The sequence below is a fragment of the Nannobrachium achirus genome (assembly GCF_963921795.1).
Source record: "Nannobrachium achirus genome assembly, chromosome: 3".
NCBI classification, from domain to species: domain Eukaryota; kingdom Metazoa; phylum Chordata; class Actinopteri; order Myctophiformes; family Myctophidae; genus Nannobrachium; species Nannobrachium achirus.
The window spans coordinates 64,082,104-64,099,276 of NC_137812.1; the positions used below are offsets into that span (position 1 = coordinate 64,082,104).

General features: G+C 45.5%; 1 protein-coding gene across 1 annotated transcript in view; it reads left to right on the plus strand.

Annotated features, from left to right (window-relative positions):
- Positions 1 to 16,921, plus strand: part of pdgfaa (platelet-derived growth factor alpha polypeptide a) — a gene marked incomplete at both ends in the record, with an annotated part of 18,195 nt that extends 1,274 nt beyond the window's left edge. The window contains 4 exons of the mRNA XM_080722734.1: positions 5,692 to 5,799; positions 6,260 to 6,453; positions 15,077 to 15,213; positions 16,621 to 16,921. Of these exons, the coding sequence (XP_080578860.1) occupies positions 5,692 to 5,799; positions 6,260 to 6,453; positions 15,077 to 15,213; positions 16,621 to 16,921 (740 nt within the window). The remainder of the gene's footprint in view (positions 1 to 5,691; positions 5,800 to 6,259; positions 6,454 to 15,076; positions 15,214 to 16,620) is intronic.
- Between the last annotated feature and the right edge of the window lie 252 nt (positions 16,922 to 17,173).

Genomic DNA, 17,173 nt, shown 5'->3' on the forward strand with positions numbered 1-17,173 from the left:
CCCCGGGTAAGAAAAGGCTAAGAAAGAATGAAGGAAAAAGCAATAGCATCCGTGACTGAAGCTCAGGACTGCTTTCGCAGGAAATTCATCTGAAACCGAGTGAATTACTGGGTGACACCTGAGCAAAGGTGCGACATTAGTCCCTTAAGACAGTGGTTCTCAACCTGCGGGTCGGGACCCCCAGGGGGTCCCCAAATTATTTTGGGGGGTCCCCAGATGATTAACCTATGTGCAACATTGTTTTCTCACTTGACATTAAACAAACCAACATAAAGTTTAAGTGTACAGAGGGTTTATGCACATTTCTAAAGTGACAATTTAAGGACTTTTTAATACCTCTAAAATGACATATTAAACATTGGCCAAATTGTCAAATATTAGAGGCAGAAATTGTGAAAATAGCTGATCTACATGCTCACAACGCCTCGCAACGCGAGGCGTTGTGAGCATGTAGATCTGCTGTTTTCACAATAGAACCGTGTTATACAAAATGTAATGCCTCAACTCTTAGTGCTCGTAGGGTGGTGGGGTCCCCAGTTAAAATATGATTATTTCGGGGGTCGCGGACTGAAAAGCTTAAGAACCACTGCCCTTAAGACATGCTATAAATTCCAGTGCTCCCATGGAAATGGTTCACCTCTTCTTGTCGTAAAAATAGTTGATTCATTTTTCATGTCGCGGGGAGTTGAGCGGTGGGCAGGCATCATTAATTCTGGCATCATTGAGATGCAAATGTCGAGTGTGACGGCTCCCCGGCCCGGCGGGGGTCAAGTGGCTCGGTTCATTATGCTGTTGTCATGCTGTCCATTATTAGTTTGAGAGCAGTGCCTGGAAGGCTAGCTGTGTTGCTATGTATAATTCATGCTCAAATTCCTGCGTGTCAGGGCCAGAAAGAGGGAGCGAGAGAAAAGGGAGACAGACAGAAAGAGGTGGAGGAAGCACTCGGTGGTGGTTCAGAAGGACACGCAAGTGCACGCAAGTGTGTGTGTGTGCGTGTGCAGGGACGTGCTGGCCATTGGGAAAAGCGGGACAACTCCCGAACAGCTGGTTCATTCCCAGCCGGTCCAGGCTGGGAATTAAAAATAAAATGTCGGCCTTCGTTCCATTTTGGTGGCTGGGCGGCCAACAAAGTAAATCGTCACTGTCGGGCACAAACCTTGTATCTCCAAGTTTCAAATTTGTAAATGTTTTCGCAAAGCAAAGCCCTGCTTCATCATACAAGGCCGTCGCACAAAAGTAGTGAAAACAGCAGATTTACAAGCACAACGCGAGGCGTTGTGTGCTTGTAGATCGGCTGTTTTCACTAGTTTAAAAAAAAATTTAAACGATAAATACAAAACAAACGGTTTTGGACGTACAATGTTTCCAGCCGACAACGACGAAATATAACTCATGTACAGTAATTGGCCCACTGGCTTGTCACTTGTCATGATCTGAAATGGCAAATCTTTGAGTTGCAGCAGCGCTATAGAGAGAGATCTCTCTATAGCGCGCAATGAGGGCCTCTCCAACTCTTTTTCCCGGGCTGAATCAGGGGCCCAGCACGTCCCTGTGCGTGTGTGTGCGCGTGCGTGCGCTGACTTGACGCACACTCATGGCAGTAAGTTCCTGCACGTATTGGCGAGAGAGGAACACACACTGCAGTCATAGACAAACAGAGACAGACGTGCACATGCACAAACACCCACATAGAGTTCTCAGACAAAGTGTGAGGGTTTGGCGTGCATAATCAAATTAAAACGCTCCTCCCCAGACATAATTCATGGCTCATTTCCGGGAATGAAGCGTTCGAACATGCACGCACGCGCGCATACACATTACACACACACACACACACACACACACACACACACACATTCTCTCTCTCTCTCTCATACACACACACATACACATGCGCACAGCACACACACACACACACACACAAATGCAGACATAATCTTTGAATGATATTGCCATGCGAGTCAGTCTTTGGGTTCCTTGGGGCTCTTTGGCACCGAGAGGTATTGAAATGGTTTGATGAGACTTTTATTACTTTTTGGAAACAGTAAAGAGTCTTCTACAGTCTGTTTACATTGTCAAACAGAGAACCGTAGACACAGGCAGGTTTATTTTGCAATTAAATTAATTGATTATATTCACAGGAAGGACATTTCGCTTTTATGTCTGGAGTAGGAAACCCCCTTCCCCGGATGGGGTTTATTTCATAACACAACCCAGTCTCTTTCTTGAATTTTACTTTAAAATTGCATGCAATGCATACGGCCAAGTCTTACACGCGCACGTATGCACGCACGCACGCACACACACGCACGCACGCCCAAGCACCCAGGAACACACACACACACACACACACACACACACACACACACACACACACACACACACACACACACACCTACACACACACACACAGAACACTCTGTCCACTCCGCATCCTCCATGTGGGCAGAAGTTGGACAGAGACCACACATACAGTGTAGTGTGCCTTGGATTCATTGAAGCACGCAGACAGATTTATATACACTTTCTTGAGAATAAATAGACGATTACAGCAATCAGTCCTCCCTCGTATACTGACCACACATACTTTTAGTTAAAGAAATGTCTCGCTTAAGTGGTCAGCGGTGTGGAAAGATCCCTGTTGTCAGTGTTAAATTACCTATCTCTGTGTTTGCTCTGCACTGACTCTGACACGCACATTACTCACTCACCTGTCCTCTATCACTTCAGCACAGCCTGAATTTAAGAGCGCTTTTATTTTCCCCATCAGGCCATGACTGTAAGAGATGATGTTCTTTGAATGATGCATTTTTACATCTTTATCCATAAACATTGGGTCTTCAACAGGGGGTCCGGGACCCCTAGGGGGTCCTCAGAGTTACTACAGGGGGTCCTCCGAATCTTTGAGTGATAGAAACTTTTCTTCTCCTTTTTATAATAACCACTTGAACCCTAGCGTCCATGTTCTGAGAACTTTAGCCAAAAATAGCAGGTCTACAAGCTCACAACGCCTCGCAGCGGCAATGACCTTTGGTGTAGAGGGGAAAAAGAGCAGAGTGAAAGGTCAACTTTATTAAATATTAACGGTTCAAGTAGTTAAATATCTGAAAACACTAATTGACATGAATCCAAAATACACTGATGATTGTCCTGTCAAACGATGAAACTATATGGAATCTATGAAAAGGTTGTGGGGGTCCCTGCTTCATCTCTCTCTCAACTAAGGGGTCATTGGCCTGAAAAGGTTGAATAAACCTTGCCATAAACCCATGTGGTCAAGTGGCCCGACCAAAGATAAATTGGATCAGGCCACTTGGTTTTTACACGTTTCTGTAAAACAGCAGCGTACACAGGTCTAGATCCAGGGGCGGACTTTGTGATTTGGAGGCTTAATGAAAACTTAGGTTTAGCCCCCACATACACACACACACTCTTTTGTATCCCTTTTTATCTAAACAATCTGATCTTGTTGCACATATACTTTCACTAGAATGCTAAATATAAGAAGTGTAATGTGCAAAGGTATCATATATTGTATAAATCATCATTGCTGGCATACCATGTTCTGTAGCAGTATCTGCAGGTTCTTGACCACAGTACTAGCAGCATGGCTGCTATATCAGTACTATGGGCTTTTTTTTTTTTTTTTTTTTACAATTTACTCCTTAAAGGACAACTTTGTTTTTTTACAACAAGGGTTCATATTTTAGATTGTAATAAGAGAAAAGAAAAAGTGAGTGCTACAATGTTTTCATTTGCTTCCTTCTATTGTTTTATCACGTTTACCGTGCTAAAATGTGGGGCATGCGTATGCATTGGGGCATGCGTACAAGTGGCTAAATATGTCTTTTTACACACAATAAGCCAGCAGTTTCTTTATTGCTATTTACAGTAACACTTCTAGCCCCATAAGTCACATTCAACCATGAAAGGTTACGTTGTATCTTGGGAATGGGCTTATTCTGTGTAAAATGACATATTTAGCCACTCGTACGCATGCCCCCAACCACTGAAATAAGAATCTCTACAACCATAGAAAGAAGTAAATTAAATAATTTTAACACTCATCTTTTATATTCTTTAATTACAATCTAAAATATGAACCCTTGTTGTAAAAAACTAAAGTTGTCCTTTAATTTCCTCCCTCTTTTGTGTTTTCCTGCACCCCCCACATTTTTTACCTAGCACTGCCTACCACTGTGACTGCTATGCTGAGTTTATACACCAGTATTTGTGATACAAACCACACTTGTGGTCAGTGTGGTGGTGATGACAGTGGTCAGTGTGGTGAAGCCAGTGTTCAGGTACTGTATGCGTGACACATGCAGTTTTAATAGGCTTTTCACACAGGGAGTGACACAATGCCCGCGTTCCCGCTTGGATACATAATCATGTGAAACATGTTGCAAAACCATCTTCTGCTCTTGATGGGGGAGTGTGCGTGCGTGCGTGTGTGTGAGAGAGACCGTGCCCACTTGTCACTACGCCTGTCTCAGATTGCCCATGGCCCCCCAAACTTGAGACTTGCCTCTCACTGAAAATGAATTACTAGGCGAATCGGTCGCTTTTTCCCGTGTGAAAAGGCCTTTACATAGGGGGTCCCAGGAGCATGGTGGTCCTTGACCCAGACTGTCAGGCTCATGGAAGGGAATCAGGTGTTATCAGGTGTGGTATTTCCTCCCGAACATAAATTGTCCCGACTCCTCATGTGAAACCGGAGATACTGTAAATGGAGGATCCTGGGGAGCTCTTTTGCCCCTCACTTCAACTGAGATTGAACCTCAGGAGGACAGGTCTTCTCTGCTCTAATCCAGTGGTTCTCAACCTTTTCATGCTGTGCCCCCCCAAATAATCATATTTTAACTGGGGACCCCCACCCTGACGAGCGCTAAGAGTTGAGGCATTACATTTTGTATAACACTGTTCTATTGTGAAAATAGCAGATCTACATGCTCACAACGCCTTGCATGTAGATCAGCTATTTTTCACAATTTCCGCCTCTAATATTTGACAATTTGTCCAATGTTTAATTTGTCATTTTAGAGGTATTAAAAAGTCCAAACTGTGACTTTAGACATGTGCAGATATACCCTCTATACACTTAAACCTTATGCTGGTTGTTTTAATGTTCAGAGAGAAAACAATGTTGCACATGAAGCTAATCATCTGGGGACCCCCCAAAATTCTCAACCCCCCCCCCCCCCCCCCCCCCCCCCCCCCCCCCCCCAGTTCTCAACCCACCACTGTGTCTAATGGCACTGGACTTTTTTAGATTAAATAATGTTCCAGACTGTGTTTCTAAACATAGTTTTGATCCTATACATTGCAATGAAACGCTGAAAGAAGGACAAGGACTGTAGATGCCAGGTTTGAGTGACACGTTAGTGAGTTCATTCCTTGCAAGCATGTGCTGTACAGCAGTGGTTCCCAAATGGTATGCCATGCGTGAGACAAGCCCAGGTGTTTCTTGGGATTTTGCGACAACCACTCATTGTTATTACAATGTGTGTGTGTGTGTGTGTGTGTGTGTGTGTGTGTGTGTGTGTGTGTGTGTGTGTGTGTGTGTGTGTGTGTGTGTGTGCGCGCGTGTGTCTTTGCATTTACTATTACTGTAGGAGGCTGGGAATGTCTGTTAAAAGTGTTATTTTAGTGTGTGTGACGTCTGCGTTGTGCTGTTTTGTCTTTGTCCAGAGAATGAGGTGATCAAGGAGACCAAACAGAGAGAGCACAAGGACTTCTCCCACAGTTACTCAGACCTGAAGACAGCATACACACACACCAGACCCAGGAGGAGCATTGGTGAGACAGGCACACACACACACGCACACACACACACGCAAGCAAATTGACATGCACGCAAGCAAATCGACACGCGCACACACACACACACACACACACACACACACACACACACACACACACACACACACACACACACACACACACACACACACACTTAAAAAAATAACTTTTGTATTGTAAATTATCTCATATATTCATACTACATACTGTTGTTGTCGGGTGGAAACCTTGTACAGTATGTCCAAAACCGTTTTTGTATTTGTCATTTAAAAAAAAGATGCAACGCCTCGCACTGCAAGGCGTTGTGTGCTTGTAGATCTGCTATTTTCACCAGTTTTGTGCAACACTCCTGTATGGTGAAGCAGGGCTTTAATTCACGAAAAAAAAACATACACGTTTGAAACTTGGAGATACAAGGTTTCTGCCCGACAGTGACGATGTGTTCTCCATTCCCCAGTGGTGGAGGAGGCCGTGCCTGCAGTGTGCAAGGTGCGAACGGTGATCTATGAGATCCCCAGGAGTCAGGTGGATCCCACCTCGGCCAACTTCATCATCTGGCCTCCCTGCGTGGAGGTGAGGCGCTGCACGGGCTGCTGCAACACCAGCAACATGCGCTGCCAGCCTGCACGCAAGCACCACCGCATCGTCAAGGTAGGAGGGGAGGGGCACCCGGTTGTTAGTCAATGTGAGATATCCAGCACACACACACACACACACACACACACACACACACACACACACACACACACACACACACACACACACGTCACACACACACACACTCTAAGAGAACCCTATTTTCGTATGTGCCATACCTCTCCTTTATCCCTAAACTTCTTTGCCTTTTTTGCTATTTTATTAGCCAGGGTGCCAGCCTGTTCGCTCAGATCCGAGATTTGTTTTGTCTCTCCGCATCACAGTCTGGAAATTATTCAGTTGACTCGTATTTCTTAACGTCCGTAGCGATGTCGTTGCTGATTGGGAGTTGTTCCAACGAATCAGAGTAGGGTTTGGCTAGCTACGTCATCAGCCAGCAAATACACACTGGTGTATTTGTCCCACCCCGCACCACAGACCAATCGGAAGCCGCGGTGGCTGGAAAGCCGCGTTCTGTGTCCCACCTCCCCTTGGAGATAGGAGGCTTTCTAGACTGTGATGCGGAGAGACAGAACAAATCGCGTAACGGAGCGAACAGGCTGGCACCCTAGCTACTATTTTATATACCGGTATAATGGCAAAAAAGTTAAATAAGGCACCCGCAAAAATAGGTCCTCTCTCTCTCTCTCTCTCTCTCTTTCTCTCTCTCTCTCTCACACACACACACACGCACGCACGCACGCACGCACGCACGCACGCACGCACGCACGCACGCACGCACGCACGCACACACACACACACACACACACACACACACACACACACAGCATGAGATGAAGTTTAAAATAGAGATTAATTGGTTAAATGTCTCTTGAGGAGCTCTACAATTATGTAAAAGCTCTTTTGGTCTAATTCTTTCCTAACTCTAGAAACAGACATATGCATGGTATTGTGACGGCAAAGGTCATATTGATATTGGTTTCTACAAACGTACACTACACAGCTCTAGGAGGAACCAGCCCTAGGGGAGATTTATGTAAAATCCAACCAGTGTGAAAGTCTGATGACATACATTCTCCCCAAGGGCCGAATTATGTCTAGGGTACCAAGCCAAGGGCCACAACATTGCAGGGGGCGACGGTGGCGTTCCCGCTACTCCAGCGACAGTTTCCGTCGTTGTCGGGTGAAAATCTTGTATGTCCAAAACCGTTCGTTTTGAATTTATCATTTTAAAATCAAACCTCGGTTCGAAGTGGAGCGGTGAATCTGAGCAGCTATACCGTGTGTGTGTGTGTGTGTGTGTGTGTGTGTGTGTGTGTGTGTCTAGTCTGCACAATAGTGCCATAGAAGCTGTGTGTGTGTGTGCCTGCACAACAGCGCCCCTCCTTTAACTTGTGTGTTGTGTGTGGCCACTCAAGGTATTGCCAGGCTACAGACATACCCAGCCAGCCAGCCACATAGCCAGCCACCCACCCACCCACAGACATACCTGTCTATTGGGAGCGCTTTCACCGCTCCAAAAATGATTTAAACTAGTGAAAACAGCCGATCTACAAGCACACAACGCCTCGCACTTGTGTGCTTGTAGATCAGCTGTTTTCACTACTTTTGTGCGACGGCCTTGAATGATGAAGCAGGGCTTTACTTTGCGAAAGAACGTACAAATTTGGAGATATGGGATTTCCACCCGACAACAACGATATACTAGTGTTGTTGCTGCTCTTATACCACCATTATTACTGGGGTTGGTGTGGGCCAGACAGTAGCCCCCCTCGGGCCGCAAATGGCCCGCGGGCCGCCTATTGGGGAACCCTGCAGTACAGGGATGGCCACAGAACAGCAGCATGAAGAGTACAGTCGTGTATGGGAATTCCACTGCCTGTGAAACATTTAATAAAAAGTAAAGCGGTAAGCACAGCAGTGTCCAACTTCTTTTGGCACTGGTCAGGTGCATTCATAAAAAAAAGACCATCCTAATCCAATAACGGGTAAAAGAAACGAAAAATAAAAGAAAAAATGCTGCTTGCTTGTTTGGATGGAGAAACACAATTCTTTCCTAAAAATATATATAATAATAATTATTTAAGCTTGCACACAAGAATTTCAACATGTGGCTTGAATGACAATTATGACCGATAATAATGCTTATGTACTTATACGTTGTGACCAATTCAATTACGTTTCAATCCCTTGAGCAGCCGAGAGCTTACGAAGACTGAATAGGTTGCATGTGCGTACGTGCAGGAACGCACGCAGGCATGTACATGCACACACGCACAGTCCAGAATACAAACATGCCAAAAACAATTACCCCTTGTGCTTTCACTACACTGTTTGACAGTTTGCGCGCGCGCGCGTGCGTGCGCGCGTGTGTGTGTGTGTGTGTGTGTGTGTGTGTGTGTGTGTGTGTGTAGCCTGTGTATGTGTGTGTGTGTGTGTGTAGCCTAGCCTGTGTATACTGTATGTGTGTTTGTGTCTGGCAGTGGGTCAGCCCAAGTACATAATAGCTTCCTTTTGATCTCTGCCAGAGCTGGCATTAGGACTCAGTAAATCCTACTGTTTCACAGTCCCACACTACTGCTCACAGCATGTCTGTGTGTGCGTGCGTGCATGCGTGCGTGCGTGTGTGCGCCCGCGCGTTTGTGTGTGTGTGTGTGTGTGTACGTGCTTGCATGCCTGCGTGCATGGGTGCACTAGTTTATTACAGAAGGCTTTTGTGAGGTTATTTGTGAGTCTTATGTGTGCACGCTCACCACATACACACACATACAGTGTGAGAGTTAATAAGTCAACATTTGAGCAGAGCATTTTGGTCCATTCTCTCTGTTTGTGTCATAGTGACATTTCCCCCTGCCAGATCTGTCTCTGTTTTCTTCCCCCCCCCCCCCCCCAACGCCAGTAAACCTTGTCTTTCAGCAGCATTCAGTGTACAGCATAGAAAGCTTTTTCACACGGAGAGCGACGTGATGTCTGTGTACTCGCTTGGACGCAGGGTCACACGGCGCTCCCGTTTGTAGACCAGTGGTTCTCAACCTTTTCAGGCCGCGACCCCCAAAATAATCATATTTTAACTGGGGACCCCCAAAATAATTATATATAATCATATAGTGACGAGCACTAAGAGTTGAGGCATTACATTTTGCATAACACAGTTCTATTGTAAAGATCTACATGCTCTTGTGAGCATGTAGGTCGGCTATTTTCACAATTTCTGCCTCTAATATTTGACAGTTTGACCAATGTTTAATTTGCCATTTTAGAGGTATTAAAAAGTCCTTAAATTGTCAGTTTAGAAATGCGCATTTACTCTCTATACACTTAAACTTCATGTCGGTTTGTTTACTGTTGAGTGAGGAAACAATCTTGCACATAAAGTTAATCATCTGAGGACCCCCCAAAATAATTTGGGGACCCCTCTGGGGGTCCCGACCCACAGGTTGAGAACCATTGTTGTAGACAACTCTGGCAGCAGGCGGGTGGGTAGCGTGCACGCGACGAATACGAATAGGACCATTTCAATGGAGTGCGCCCACTTGCCCTGTGCCTCCCTACCGTAACACTCACCTCTCATTGAAATTGAATTCGACACGTCAGTCGTTTCCAGTGTGACGAGAGAGGCCTTAATGTCAAATGTATTCCAATTGACGTCAATGTCGCTTGCTGAAATTAGCCGATCTACAAGCTCAATGAGCTTGTAGATGATTTATTGTATTTAGCTTGACAGTGTCCTTGAACCTTGCCCAGTTTAGACCTAAAACATAATTAGGGGCCTACTGGTCATTCCCAGAATGTCCCAAGTTACATGGTAAATGGTGCATTTATATAGCACCTTTATCCAAGGCACTTTACAGAGATTGTGCATTACATTTACCCATTCACACACATTCCTACACCGATGGCGGAGGAAACCATTCAAGGCACCAACCTGTTCACTGGGAGCAACTAGGGGTTCAGAGTCTTGCTCAAGGACTCTTCAACACTAACTCTGGGGGAGCCCGGGATCGAATTGGGAACCCTCCATGTTCTAAGACGGCAACTCTACCTCTGAGCCACTGCCGCCCATGAAAATATTGTATCCATTCTCGATGTTGACCTTGACCGAGATTGTGTGACCTTGACCTTTGACCTTTCCGATCCAAACCTAATTATCTTTTTGGTGGCGGCCTACTGATCACTCCCACCAACTTTCATGTAAATCTCCCCTTCTATTCTCAAGGTTTCTTGCTAACACATATCTTGCTATGACAATACAATATAACCAGTAAGACTCCCTAATCGGGAGATAAGCGACCGTCACGTCGCATACACAAACTTCAGAGGCCAATCGTAGCCAATCCTGGAGGGAATATGGGAAATGGGACAGATCCATGTTGATGACATGACTTTAGAGATACTGTGTACCGCTTTGCGTGATTTTAGGCCAAAATCTGTAGGAGAAAAGAATGTCCAAAAATGTTTTTTTGCAAAACTCGGCCTGATGGTGGCGATAGAAGAGGGCCATGTGAGAAATGAGTGGTGGGTGGAGTTTGTGAGTTGCCATCCAAGGAGTGTGTGTGCAAAGTTTGGCATCAATAGGGCCAACGGTGCCAGAGATATAGGGGCAAAAGTGTGACGTGACGGACTGACGGACTGACTGACTGACGGAGGGAGCCAGTGGAGCTTTTCATAGTAACTGCGAGCTGACGGTCGCAATAACTTGTACATCTGTTTTTGGAGGTGGTCTCCCTGCTCTTCCATTGAGACCATCGTGTAGGCCAGCTACTGGTTTACAAGAGGTCGCATGAAACTCAAATGGAAATATCTCGGCTTCCCAAACGTGCTCTCTACATAGTCTCTTCAGCACGATTGGAATCCCGGGTAGGAGAAGAAAAATATGATTGCAGCTTTAAATGGGGTGATAGAGAGTGAACAGAGAAGGTGAAACAGCTGGGGGGAGAGAGAGAAGTGGCTTTACTTTGGACAAAGAGATGAGATCGAGGAGCAGAGAGATAGATAGATAGATGGACAGTAACGCAGGATGAAAGCGCAGGGAGGGAGTGATAAAGTGACGGAGGACTTTTATTCCCCTGTGCTTTGGCCTCCTGACACACAGTTTGAGATGAAAGCATGTGTCCTGTGTCCATCCTGAGAGGAAATCAAAAGTAAAGTCTACCACATACCCTGAGATCCTGCTCTCATCAAAGACTGACTGGTGGCGTGTGCAAAAAAACACTGGCATGCTTCCTCCCACACACACACCTGCACGCAGCCACGCACGCACGCTAGTGATGGGATTCACGATTATTGTGACCGAAGAAATCACGATTTACGATATTTTTGCGATAATCAAAATATCCCCAACATCCATTATCCTGGGGCGGAACACAAAAGAGAGTTGGTAGAGAGTGAAAAAAAAAAGAATGTATCAAGTAGTTATTTCCAGGTCAGTTTTGCCAGTTATAGAGGGTTTAAATGGATATGCAGCTCAGCAAATAAAAGGTGAATTGATCCCAGTGCATGACGGAGGACGATTTCACGATACATTAAATCTCCACGATACGATTATCGTGAGTGTTTTTTATCACGATAAACGATAATATCGCTTATTGTCCCATCCCTAATGCATGCACGCACGCACACAAACTCTGTAAATGAATCCCTGCACAAACATTGTACAGTTCCAGCTGTTATTATGTTGATCATTTTGCGCAGTGATGGCCGGCAACGTTTCTAAAATGGAAGTATACTACAGAACCCTATGGAACAACCTTTTGGGGGGAACTTTTGTGATGCGCTGTTGTCGAGTCGCTACGTTAGGGTCGGCTATTTCTGTCACAGGACACCATTGTGTAAATCAGGCGTCATGAAAGAGAGGAACGTGTGTGCACGTGTGACCACCTGGATTTGATTTCTGGTCTCCCTGGCATGTGAACTAGTTCACTATAAGACATCTGTGACAAGTCCCACTCGCCTCATCCTTTCTCTCTCTCAGGGGCGTCAATTGGGTATGGCAGGGGTATGCAGCTGCCATACCCTGGGTCCAGGGGGGAAAATAAAAGTTACTTTTAAATATAAATCCATGAATGTCTCTTTGTTTATCTGTGCTGGTTGTTATGTTGTTAAATTACAGTAAAATAACTACAAATGCAAAATTTAACATAATGGTCACTTTAACAAGATATTATAATTATATTCTCCACACTTGTATTCTCCCCATCTTGACAGAATGGTATATTCCCAGGTTCCGTAGGTCAGCTGCACAGGTGCCATGAATTATTGTTAATTGCGGCACGTTTACTAATATGCTAAGTTTAGCTGCATTTGAAGAACCGTTCCAGGCTGCCATATCCAGCCCAAGAAAACGTAGAAACCTGTGTAAAAAACTGACAAAAGTCTTTTTTTTTTAGACATTGTGAAAATAGCAGATCTATGTGCTCACAACGCCTCGCAGCGCGATGCGTTGTGAGCATGTAGATCTGCTATTTTCACAATAGCACCGTGTTATACAAAATGTAATGCCTATTTTCCATGAGGACTCCCATCTTTGCCATACCCTAGCTTTTGCTGAACTGACGCCACTGCTCTCTCTCTCTCTCTCTATCTCTCTCTCTCTCTCTCTATCTCTCTCTCTCCCTCTCTCTCTCTCTCTCAGCCTTTCTGTCCACGTTTTCATGTTCCATCGCCACTCAAGGTGACCGTCGTCTCCCCAACTGCTCTAGCTCGTAGCGTCAGCACCCAGGAGGCTATTAGAGGCAAACGCTGGCATTTTGAAGCGGGGCATGAAAGGAGAAAGTTTGGATGAAGGGCAGAGTCTTTATAGACTCTTCATGGTCCATCAACCGAGCCATTCTCCTCACAACAGTACATTAACTGTTTTCTATTAAGGACATGGCAAAGAAAACTGCCGGCGCTCAACTAATGTCCTTTCATTGATTTATCTGCCTCGCCCAGAAAAGCAGCGGCGCGTTTCGACCCAATCGGCCCGCCTCAGCATTGTGCGCCTGCAGCGCTGACGAGGACCAATTTGGGTCGAAAACTCGTCTCAGCAATCTCGTCGACTGAACGCATTTTAGATACATTATTTCTAGATGAAGACAGATGGTGTGCCTTAGTAGTACTCTATGGAGGGGTGTGTTCACCTCAGCTGAACCTCCAGTCCAGGGGTGTCTCACGAAATGATGGGCCCGGGGTACAAGGATACAACATACATACACAACATACAAACACAGGTACATCATACAAACACAGGACAAGCTCACAGCGCGGCACTTGCGAGCTTGTAGATCTGCTATTTTTGAAGAATCGTGAACATTTGTGCAAGTCTTTTAATGTTTCAAATCCTTCTGAGGTTCTTTGAAAAACCTATTTTTCTATGTCAAACGTTTCAAAAGTTTTCATGTGAAGGACCCTCAAAATGATATGTATTTGGCCACGGACCCCCATCTCAAAATATTTCGTTCCAGGGACCCCCCCCCCCAGAAGCAAAATTTGAGTTACAAATGTTCGCTTAAAAAATACACAAATTCAACGATTTGCACACATTTTCACGACTTTTCAAAAAATAGCTGATCTACAAGCTTGCAGCGCGGCACTACGATACATGAAAGCGCAGCTAAAGTACAGGTACAAGTACACAGTACACAGTACAAGTACACAGCTAAAGTATAACATAATTCCAGGCCCCCCTCCACCTTGGGCCCTAGTAACTCAGTCCCACTTTTCCCCCCCATTGTGACGCCCCTGCTCCAGTCCACTGTAGCGTAGGGTACACGCAGCACACAGCCTCTCAGCTCAACACTGCTCTCTGAAAGAGCGCGAGTCTGTTCAGACTTGAACCGGAGACGCTTGTGCAATCAGTCCCGGAGCTCTGCTGCCTTGGCACCCGCGTCTGGGACGTTAGCACCTGTGTGTGTGTGCGTGTGTGTGTGTGTGTGTGTGTGTGTGTGTGTGTGTGTGTGTGTGCGCGTGTGTGCGTGTGTGTGTGCGTGTGCGTGTGCGTGTGTGTGTGTGTGTGCGCTTGTATTATTATACTTGTGAGGGCCAAGTGTGCCAACAAGTATAGTAGAATTTGAGTAGTTTGTGAGGATAATTTTCCTGGTGGATGTTTGAGAGTTACTGTACAGTATGTGCTATACAGTATAGTTCTGCATGCAGTGCACCAGCAACAGGGCGATCTACAAGCGCACAACGCATTGCAGTGAAAATGAGGGCTTGCCCCTCAATTGTACTTGTACGAGTTGAAATATATAGTTACGATGATGATCGTGATGTAAAATTGTAATTAATAAAATCAGCAACCTTAAAATATTGATGTCCCCACAAGTATAGTTACAAATGTGCGTGCGTGTGTGCATGCATGTGTGCAAGCCTGATTTAAATGGCAAAGAGAGAGTGAATGATGAGTTTTTCCTAATCTGGTTAATACTAATAAAGCAACGCATTCTCGCCTCCGTTGCGTTGCTTCAAAAAGGGTGGAGCAGGATTTGACCGTCATCGGTGTGAAGAGACAGGACCTCCCTGCATGAGATGCTGACACGATGGGGCTGTCCTGTTGTGTCTTTGACAGGGCAGACTGCAGTCCCAGGGATTCAAACATGACATGAAATGGAACCCATTGTTTCTTGAAATCTTAATGGCCTTTTCAAACCATCTCTCCCCCCATGCCCTCCACCCCCCTCCCCTCCCCCGCCTGCTGCAGGTGGCCAAGGTGGAGTACGTGCGGAGGCGTCCCAAGCTGAGGGAGGTGCAGCTGAAGCTGGAGGAACACCTGGAGTGCACGTGCACCAACAAACGCCACATCAGCACACACACACACACAGACAACGACAACGGTGGGCAAGCACACTGTGTGTGCGCGCGGAGGTGTGCGTGTGTGTATCTTTGCGTGTATCTTCCCACTAAGCACGCCGTCTAAAAGTGGTCTAATAGTGGTATAGATTTGAAAGTTTTTTTGTTGTCTAAACTTAAACTAGACGACTAATAGACGTCTAATAGTCGTCTAAATGCAGACCGTCTATATTTAGACGACTATTAGACGTATATTAGTCGTCTAGTCTAAGTTTAGACGACAAAAAAACTTTCAAATCTATACCACTATTAGACCACTTTTAGACGGCGTGCTTAGTGGGTTTGCATGTGCTTGCGTGCGTGCGTGCCATCGCTTGTGTGTGTGTGAGAGAGAGAGAGAGAGAGAGAGAGAGAGACAGACAGACAGAGACAAAGAGGTTGTTGATTGATTCCCATGTTAACTTTGTCTGCTGTCTGAAAATGTCTCTCCACACTGTATACTAGGGATGGGACGATATGAAAATTGAGGCGGAACATTTAAAAAAAAAATAGCCGATCTACAAGCTCACAACGCGAAAGACATTTGATAGAGGGTGAAAAAGAGACTGTATGAAGGCCATCAATCGCCTCCGTTGCGTTGCGTCAAAAAGGGTGGAGCAGGATTTGACCGTCATCGGTGTGAAGAGACAGGACCTCCCTGCATGAGATGCTGACACGATGGGACTGTCCTGTTGTGTCTTTGACAGGGCAGACTGCAGTCCCAGGGATTAAAATCCTATCAAACGGGGGTCTGTGGCCTAATGCAGTGGTTCTCAACCTTTTCAAGCCGCGACCCGTGAAATAGTCATATTTTAACTGGGGACCCCCCACCCTGATGAGCACTAAGAGTTGAGGCATTACATTTTGTCTAACACGGTACTATAGTGAAAATAGCAGATCTACATGCTCACAACGCCTCGGGTTGCGAGGCGTTGTGAGCATGTAGATCGGCTATTTTCACAATGTCTGCCTCTAATATTTGACAATTTGGCCAATGTTTAATTTGTCATTTTAGAGGTATTAAAACATCCTTAAATCGTCAAGCTCACAACGCGAAAGACATTTGATAGAGGGTGAAAAAGAGACTGTATCAAGTACCTACTGTATATTATAAGTACATTTTACCAATAGAAGGTTTAAGTGGTATCTGCAAATAAAAGGTTAATTGATCGCAGTGCATGATCGAGGACGATATCACGATAAATTAAAACTCCACAATACGATTATCGAGAGTTTTTTCACGGTAAACGATAAGATCGCGTATCGTCCCATCCCTACTGTATACTTACTTGCTCACCTCCCATGCTACAAATGTACAAATCTAAACAATTTGGTTACATTTGTACACAGTTCAATTAACGATCGCAATTTCACAGTGACGATTTCTCCTTCCTCTCATTCCGATTCTTCCCACAGGAATCAGGTGAAGAGAAACGGACGAACGGGAAGAGCGGACGATGGAGGACAGAAAGACAATGACAGCTTGTGGCAGAACCAAACACTGACAAGCACCTTCTGCCGGCAGCATCTGTTTCAGCCGATGTCTTCCAGGACAGATGTGCCCAACAGGAGCCCTGCAGGTCTGCCAGACGACACGACGCGGCTGTCAAACGCCTGTGCGGCCATGCCGTGTCAAATGGACAGTGACCTCTGCTTACTGTATGTTCAGTTCTGCTCATTTGCGTTTGTCCAGTGGGGTCAGTTCAGCAAACGCTAAGCTATGGCATCATGACTGGTGTCACCAGTCATGTTGCCATACCTTATGGCAACAGGCACGAGGAATTTATTTTAAGAAGTACATTTAATTTTTCCCCCTGTAGCCAAGGTATGGCAGCTGCCATACCCTGCTATACCCAATTGACGCCTCTGCGTTTGTCTGGGAGAAAGGAAAAGATCATACAAAGAGACATTAATTCTTCTAAAACGGTTATTTTCCAAAACCTTAGAGAGACAAACAATCAGTCACAGA